Source organism: Sorex araneus, chromosome 6, assembly GCF_027595985.1.
Source record: "Sorex araneus isolate mSorAra2 chromosome 6, mSorAra2.pri, whole genome shotgun sequence".
In the NCBI taxonomy this organism is placed as follows: Eukaryota; Metazoa; Chordata; class Mammalia; order Eulipotyphla; family Soricidae; genus Sorex; species Sorex araneus.
In genome coordinates, this window is record NC_073307.1 from 156,849,714 (window position 1) to 156,858,309 (window position 8,596).

General features: G+C 37.1%; 1 protein-coding gene across 1 annotated transcript; it reads right to left on the reverse strand.

The window, feature by feature from the left end:
• Positions 1 to 4,541: 4,541 nt before the first annotated feature.
• LOC101541496 (olfactory receptor 5A1-like) lies at positions 4,542 to 5,501 on the reverse strand. The gene has a single exon (XM_004621966.2). The coding sequence runs from the start codon at positions 5,499 to 5,501 to the stop codon at positions 4,542 to 4,544; it is 960 nt and encodes a 319-aa protein (XP_004622023.2).
• Between the last annotated feature and the right edge of the window lie 3,095 nt (positions 5,502 to 8,596).

Below are 8,596 nucleotides of genomic sequence, written 5' to 3' on the forward strand. Positions count from 1 at the left end.
CGTATATATAGTTAGTTAGTTAGTTTTTAAAATTCTTGACAAGAAACAAACATCAGAGAAATCCTATGAGTCAAGCATGCCATTATTTCTCATTTATACATGACAAAATTAAAGAAGAAATACACTAAATGCAATCTTCAAGCAATATGCCATCACTGTAAGACAAGAGGACTGGAAGTAGCCAGTCTAGAGTAATTTCTTCTTGCTTTGAATTCATTGATTCTGTGAGCTTTAGCAAAACAACCTGTCCAGCCCTCCATATCATCGTCTATAAAATAGAATAATAATAATAGCACTGTCCACTGTACTGTCCTCCCGTTGTTCATCGATTTGCTCAAGCAGGCACCAGTAGTCTCTCCATTGTGAGACTTGTTGTTACTGTTTCTGGCATATCGAATACGTCAGGGGTAGCTTGCCAGGCTCTGCCATGTGGGCAGGATAGTCTCAGTAGCCTCCTGGGCTCTCTGAGAGGGACAGAGGAATCGAACCCAGGCCAGCCGTGTGCAAGTCAAACGCCCTACCCACTGTGCTATAGCTCCAATCCACCAATAATAATACTAATAATAATAACAACAATTTTTCAAAGGTTCTTCAAAGAGAGAAAAAAATCTGAAAATGCTCATAAAATGTTTAGGAATGGGGTTGAAGAGAGTATAGGATATTGCAGGCAGAGAAACACAGTTTGGAAATTCTTAAAAATATGTTAGTGAGGAAGAGGGGGAAGGAGAAAAGATAAGCCCCTTCAGATTCTTTTTATCTGGAAACAGGCTATTGTGACATTCCTAATATTATTTCTCTCGCTGCCTTACAGATCACATTCTATTAAATTTCCCACTTCCCTCATGTCCTATCGTGATCTCATAATTGTGCCTTTACTTTGAATGAATTTGGAGAAATGGAAACTTGAAAAAGCTTAACTGTAGGATATCATAGCCTCAGGTAGTTTAGGTTTATTGGGTTATTCCCATCACAGTGCTCCCATTCCTTCATATTTATTTGTAACTTCTTTCTTTGTGTTATGTTGACTTGTAAATATTGTTTTTCTCTTCTCCTTGAGTCCTTTGCATAGTTTATTCAGCCATGTCCTTTTGTATGGACATAGTAAGAGATACATTGAGGCTTGTAGGGCAGCTCTCCTGAGTCTTGCCACAGGCTCAGGCCAGATTAATCATTTCTAACCCTATCAGGGTCCAAATCTAGTTATTACTTTTTGGATCATGACAACATTTGTCCATAACCAAGCTCTTAACTTATAGTTAAGCATTAGGTGCTTTGGCCAGGCCCATCTCGATGCCAGGGTAGCACATAACTCACCGCTTGCCCTGGGTTTGTCCAATCCCTCCTCAGGACCCTGCTTTGGGGGGTTCTAGGAAGTAAGGGCAGCTGAGACTTAGGTCGAGAGAACAGATGCCCAGGGGCAAAATATCAGGCAGAGTCAAATGACTCCCAGGTTACAAAGCATAGCATTTGCTACAAGTCTTCCTGCGCCCATACAAAAGGACATGGCTCTGAATAAACTATGCAAAGGACGCAAGGAGAAGAGAAAAACAATATTTACAAGTCAGCAGAACACAAAGAAAGAAGTTACAAATAAATACAAAGGAATGGGAGCACTGTGTGGGAGTAACCCAATAAACCTAAACTATCTGAGGCTATGTTATTCTACACTTAACTATCTTTTGCTTTAATATCCTCAATTTCCAAGTCAGGGACTAAGTAGTGAAATCAAGAGATTTCCCCCAAATTGTCTGATAAAATATTTTTTATTTAACATGCATTTTCCGACTTACAAAGCACTCTAATTGTAAATACATACACACATTTAATTAATTCTAAATTCTCTGTTCTATATCAATCAGCACAGCAGCCCTAAGATACAGATATGGCATTATTTCAAATGTAGAAGCAAGGAACTTGAACCAAGAGAGAATAAAATGAAACAATTCATTATGAAGACATATCTAACATGATAAAAATTATGAGTGTTAGCATCAGCTATCTGGATTCAATTTTGGCTTTTCCACTTGTTGATATGTTAATGTAAGCAACTATATTCTCTAAGATGCCATTTTATCATATAAAAAAGGAGTAGAAACTTCATTGATTACCTTTTTACAGAAATAATCATGTCACTAGAGAATTTTCAGGGGTTAAAAATGCTTGTCTTGCATAGTCAAACCTGTTTTGATCCTTGGCACTAAATATGATCTCCAAACCATCACCAGTAGTACAGATGCAGGACTAAGTCCTGACATTCCTGAGAGTAGACCCCAAATTTAAAATAACTATTATTAATAACTGAGAGTGCTACAGTGCTATTATAAATAAATAATGAAGTAAATAATGTCTGATAAATACAGTAATAGAAGGAAAAATCACATCATGTATTTTCAAGATACCTCTGTAAAGTGAAAAATAATGTATAAAAACTATTATCACTGTCACTGTCATCTCGTTGCTCATCAATTTTTTCGAGCGGGCACCAGTAACCTCTCTCATTGAGAGACTTATTGTTACTGTTTTTGGCATATCCAATACACCATAGGTAGGTTGCCAGGCTCTGCCATGCGGGCGCGATACTCTCAGTAGCTTGCCAGGCTCTCCGAGAGGGGCGGAGGAATCGAATATGGGTCAGCCGCGTGAAAGGCGAACGTCCTATCGCTGTGCTATCACTCCAGCCCATAAAAAAAAATTAAAATGTATAAAATTAGTAAAAATGTCTGCTCTGAAAATCATTTGCTTAATTTTTTCTGTAATTTTTCTTGGTTGTACTGTCTCTCCCTCTACACTCCCATGTCCGGTGATTCTTCCATTATCCCTTCAAACAAAACTCTGGAATTCCTACTATATTATGGTTTCTGGGAAATGGGTTCCAACTCCCTAAACCTATGAATAGCCATCAATTATGTTGATTTGCACAATATCTGGAAAGATAAAATGGAGTTTGCTAAAGCTTCGCCTAATTTAGGAAGTGATGAATTTTGGCTTATATCTAGCTTCAATGTCTTCCAGACTCTGAAGACAAAAAATTGTTTCTTCATTTTTCTAATTCTGTCTCTCACTTATATCAGTAGGAGGCACAAAATAAAAGAAGGAAAGAGAGGAGAGAGCAAAAGCAAGCAAGCAAGAAAGGGAGAAAGTAAGAAGAAAAGCAAGCAAGCAAGAGAGAAAGAAAGAAAGATGGAAAGGAAAGAAAGGAAGGAAGGAAGAGAAAGAAAGAAAGAAAGAAAGAAAGAAAGAAAGAAAGAAAGAAAGAAAGAAAGAAAGAAAGAAAGAAAGAAAGAAAGAAAGAAAGAAAGAAAGGAAAGAAAGAAAGAAAGAAAGAAAGAAAGAAAGAAAGAAAGAAAGAAAGAAAGAAAGAAAGAAAGAAAGAAAGAAAGAAAGAAAGAAAGAAAAAGAAAAGAAAAAGGAAGAGAGAAAGAAAGAAAAAGAAAAGAAAAAGAAAGAGAGAAAGAAAGAAAGAAAGAAAGAAAGAAAGAAAGAAAGAAAGAAAGAAAGAAAGAAAGAAAGAAAGAAAGAAAGAAAGAAAGAAAAAGAAAAGAAAAAGAAAGAGAGAAAGAAAGAAAGAAAGAAAGAAAGAAAGAAAGAAAGAAAGAAAGAAAGAAAGAAAGAAAGAAAGAAAGAAGAAAGAGGAAAGAAAGAAAGAGGGAAGGAAGGAAGGAAGGAAGGAAGGAAGGAAGGAAGGAAGGAAGGAAGGAAGGAAGGAAGGAAGGAAGGAAGGAAGGGAAGGAAGGAAGGAAGGAAGGAAGGAAGGAAGGAAATAATTTGGGGGACTGTAATGATAGTACAAAGTAGGGCGCTCCCTTCCATGTGGCTGACCAGAGTACAGTCCCAGGCATTTTAAATAGTCCCCCTGATCCACTAAGAATGAACCCTGAGTACAAAGCCAGGAGTAAGCTCTGAGCAACACAGAAAGTGGCCCAAAAGCCTCCCCGCCACATCCAAAAAATAAGAAAGGAAAGTTTTCTCTCCAATACTTAGCTGATAACTTTTTGAATTCTAGACTAATATCACCTCTCCTCTCTTTGTCTTTCCTAGTACCCTTCTCCCATCTATTTCCTACCCCATTTCTCCTTTTGCCAATATATTAGTTATAGATTGATACTTTTAAATCATTAAATATTTTTATACTTTAAACCAATATATTAATACTTTTAAACCATTTTCAAATTTAAGGATACTTTACATATATTTCTATTAAAGAAAAGTTAGAGGAAATCAATAGACTAAATTTTAAAATAAAATATGATTAATAAATATATCTAGAAAAAAATAGATTCCTAGGCACTTGAAATTTTCTACATTTATAATCAGACTATAGAGTATTATATACATTAACTTTATCATGAAAACAGAAAACATACTGGATGTAAAGTCAGTAATATTGCCTGAGACATATCAATTGGTGGTGGCAAAAAATTAAATAATGGCAACAATCATATTTTCTCTTCTCTTTACCTAGATTATATTATGATCTACAAAAAGTCATTTTTTAAACTGTTACTTCCTGACAGGGATTAAGATCTTTGCCAAATATTCTCTCAGAGGTAAAGTTTTGCTCTCTTTATCAGTCTCTTGAGGGCTTCTTTGATCTCCTTGTTCCTCAGACTATAGATAAGAGGATTTAACATAGGAATGACGTTGATATAGAACACGGACAGCACCTTGTCCTGCTTCTTGGGGTGGCTAGAATTAGGCTGCACGTAAACAGAGAAACCCGTGCCATAATAGAGTATCACAACTGCCAGATGGGAGGCACAGGTGTTAAAGGCCTTGAGACTACCAGTGGCAGATGATATTTTCAGGATGGAAGCTGCAATAAAACCATAGGATAGTAAGATACAAAAGAAAGAACCAAACCCAACACACATAGCTACAAGGAAAAGGATAATTTGCATGATGAAGGTATCAGAGCAAGACAAAGAAAAAATTTGGGGTATGTCACAGAAGAAATGTTCGATGCGATTTGGCCCACAGTAATCAAGTTTAAAGCAAGGAACTGTTTGAACTAAGCTGCTAAGGAACCCGCTCCCACAGGCCCCAGTAACCATCTTCTTACAGACAGCTGGAACCATGATGGCAGAATACTGCAGAGGGTTGCCAATAGCAACATATCTGTCATAGGCCATGGCAGTCAAGAGGCAACACTCAGACAGAGCCATCCAAGACGCAAAAAAGAACTGAGTGGCACAGGCAGTAAAGGAAATTGTTTTCTGATCTCTCAAGAAATCTGAAAGCATCCTTGGGCTGACAGTGGTAGAATAGCAGATGTCTATGAAGGACAGGAAACTAAGAAAGAAGTACATTGGTGTGTGCAAGTGGGAGTCCATCCTGATTAGGATGATCAGGCTCAGGTTCCATGTTAGGGTCACCAGGTAGATCATGAGAAAGATTGGAAAAAGAAAACGCTGCAGCTCTTTATTGTCTGTAAGTCCCAAGAGCACAAAATTGGACACGGAGGTGAGGTTTCCATCCACTTCCACTGACGAGCCTGGTGCCATCTGCTGAAAGAGGAGAAGGAAACATTTTCATTCTCCAAAAGTAACATTCTTAGATTTTAAAGTATGGGTAACTGTAAAGTCTTTAATTAGAAATGAAGATTTAATCTGATTCTTTCACATATAATCACTCTTAACTGAAAAATACTCTTGGATATTGTCATACTCTGTGATAATAAAAGAAAGTGGATAGCAATCGTTAGTATGTTATTCACTTAAATTTCTTCTTTCCTCCTTTTATCATTCCACATTTTGAAAATACGTGAAAATTAGAAAGAGATGAAATTACGAGAGTTCTATCTTATATCAACATATTAAAACACAATGGTTTACTCGGTCATTGCTTTAACACTAATTAAATACTGAGAAGAGTTCCTGAGTCAGCTTGCTCTTCATGAGAAGTACTTACACTTCCTGGTATAAGTATTCTTTTGAATCTTCAAAAGAACTACCATTCAATGAATTTGAAAGATAGATCATTCTATAACAGCTTTAAAAACTCCAACATGTTAGTAAGAAACTCCAATATGTTACTAAGAAAAAAAATTGAAAGCACTCTTTTGGACTTCCTTAAAAGTTAGATTTTCTTCCTTCAAATCAGATATATAAGTTATATTCCCTAGGATAGTGATAATTGATCGGTGTTATTGATTTTTCTTGTGTCCGTTTGTAAACTCTACCCAGAAAACTGCATAGCACATTTACATATGAATTATTGTATTAATTCTCACCTTTGAGTCTAATGTAGTTCTCAGGTTAAAAATCTACTCATGGGCCAGAGAAATAGTATAGGAAGTTAGGCACTTGACTTGAAGACACCCTCCTCATATTCAGCCCCTGCACCATATAAAGTGCTTTGAGCACCGCCAAGAATGATTCCTGAGCACAGAGCCAGGAATAAACACTGAGCACAGTCAGAATAAACAAAACTACCCCTACATCAGAGTGTGTAGCACTTGGCTATTTGCATGGTGGAGCATTACTATATATATATACATATATATGCATATATATATGTATATAAATATATGGTACTATTGCAAATAAATTAAAAATAAATTAATAAAATCTGCTTCTACAAAAGAATTCTACTTAAATTCACTTAAAGTTTCAAATGAGTTGATAATGGTCACAGTTCTTTTTTTTTCTTATTGAATCACTGTGAGATACACAGTTATGAAGGTTTTCCTGGTCAGATTTCAGTCATACAATGTTCCAACATCCATCCCTCCACCCATGTACATTTACCACCACAAATGTCCCCAGTGTCCCTCCCATCCCCCACCTCCAGGCACTCTCTCTCTCTCTCTCTCTCACTCACTCACTCACTCTCTCTCTGGGCATTATGCTTTGCAATAGAGATACTAAGAGGTTGTTATGTTTGTTCCTTTACCTATTTTTCTGCTCACAGTTCTTATCCAGAGTGATCATTTCCAGTTATCTTTGGACACAGTTCTTAGAAGTAGGGCAAACTTTGTTGAGATCTTTTCTCATTGATGCGATATACAAAATTACATGCTAAGTTTTTCAACCTAATTATAACAAACAAACTAAAAAAAGCCAAATCAACTCAATATATTTGTAATGAATAATGTATGCTCGTTTTGAAATGCTTTACAAGTCATTCCTACTGGGAGGGTATTAGTACGTCTTCTTATGCTTTTATTTTTATGCAGAAGAACTCAAAAAAAAGTATGAATGCAAGAACCACTTTGATAAAAGTAAACCTCAAACAAAATTGATTTCTATCTAAAAATGTTTGACTTGAATTTTTATTTTAACATTCTATGCACATAAGCATAGGAAATGCCTTAAGTTCTATTCATTATTATATTGTTGGTTAGAAATCTGGTGTAGTGCACTCTCACTATTCAGGTACCAGCCTCGGTCGGGACTCCTGCCCGGTGCCGCGTTTTTGCCCGGTTCCCAGGAAAGCCAGTTTTCATCCTTGGTCTTTGGGGGACGAGAATTGAGGGACACTGTGCCGCATCCAAAGCTGAATTGTTCCGTGCACTTTCTGCCACCCAATTCAGGTACTAGCCCGGTCGGGGCTCCTGCTAATGCAGCCACGAGTTTTTTCTCTTCCCTCCATATTCCACAAGAACCAGAAGTTAACCTTTTAGCTAGAATTTTCACCAGGTTAGCTTAACCAACAGAAACACATTAGCCAATATGTCATTAAGCCCACCTAAATTAATATTGCATCATAAACAGAATAATATCAGTGAGTATGTAGGGCTGAGCCACATAGGTCACAATGGTAAAGCAATGTAGATCCCCGCCAAGCTTACTTGTTGAAGAGGCTAGCCCAGAAGACCCCAACATCAATGAAGTGCTATACAACCTCTCTGACAAGGAGCTTAGAAAGGAGCTACTGAGGATGTTTAGGAAGCTAAAAGAAAAAATGGAAAGCAATACCAATAAAATACAAGAAAAATTGAAGGTAGAGATGTGGAAAATACAAACAAAAATTTCAGACGTGAAAAACCTGGTAGGAGAATCAAAAAACTCACTGGACGGCCTCAGCAGCAGAGTAACAGCTGCTGAGGACAGAATTAGTGAGCTCGAAGATGAAGTCCAGAGACTCTCTAGAAGATAACAGAAAATGGAAAAGAGACTGACAATTCGGGAACAGATGGCAAGAGAAGATGGTGATGAAGCCAAGAGGAGTAATATAAGAATTATTGGAGTTCCACAGGGACGGGAAGAAAACCCTGAAGAAGAAGAAACAGTCAAAGACATCATTGCTACGATGTTCCGAGAGCTGAAGAAAACATGTGACCACGTTCGGGAAGCCCGAAGGATACCAGCTAGAAGAAATCCAAATAAAAATACCCCAAGACACATCCTGATCAAAATGACCAAAACCTTAGATAGAGAAAAAATCCTGAAAGCAGCAAGATCAAAGAAAGAAATTGCCTATAAAGTAGCATCCTTAAGATTCACCGCTGACATGTCTGATGAAACCCTCACAGCCTGAAAACAGTGGTGGGATATATGAAAAAACTCAATGAAAAAAATGCCTCACCAAAAATTCTTTACCCGGCTAGACTCTCGTTCATAACAGAAGGAAAAACACACAGTTTCACAGATAAACA

Bases quoted from the DNA above. Each gene is read 5' to 3' on its own strand.
- LOC101541496 (XM_004621966.2), bottom strand. From the start codon at position 5,501: ATGGCACCAGGCTCGTCAGTGGAAGTGGATGGAAACCTCACCTCCGTG.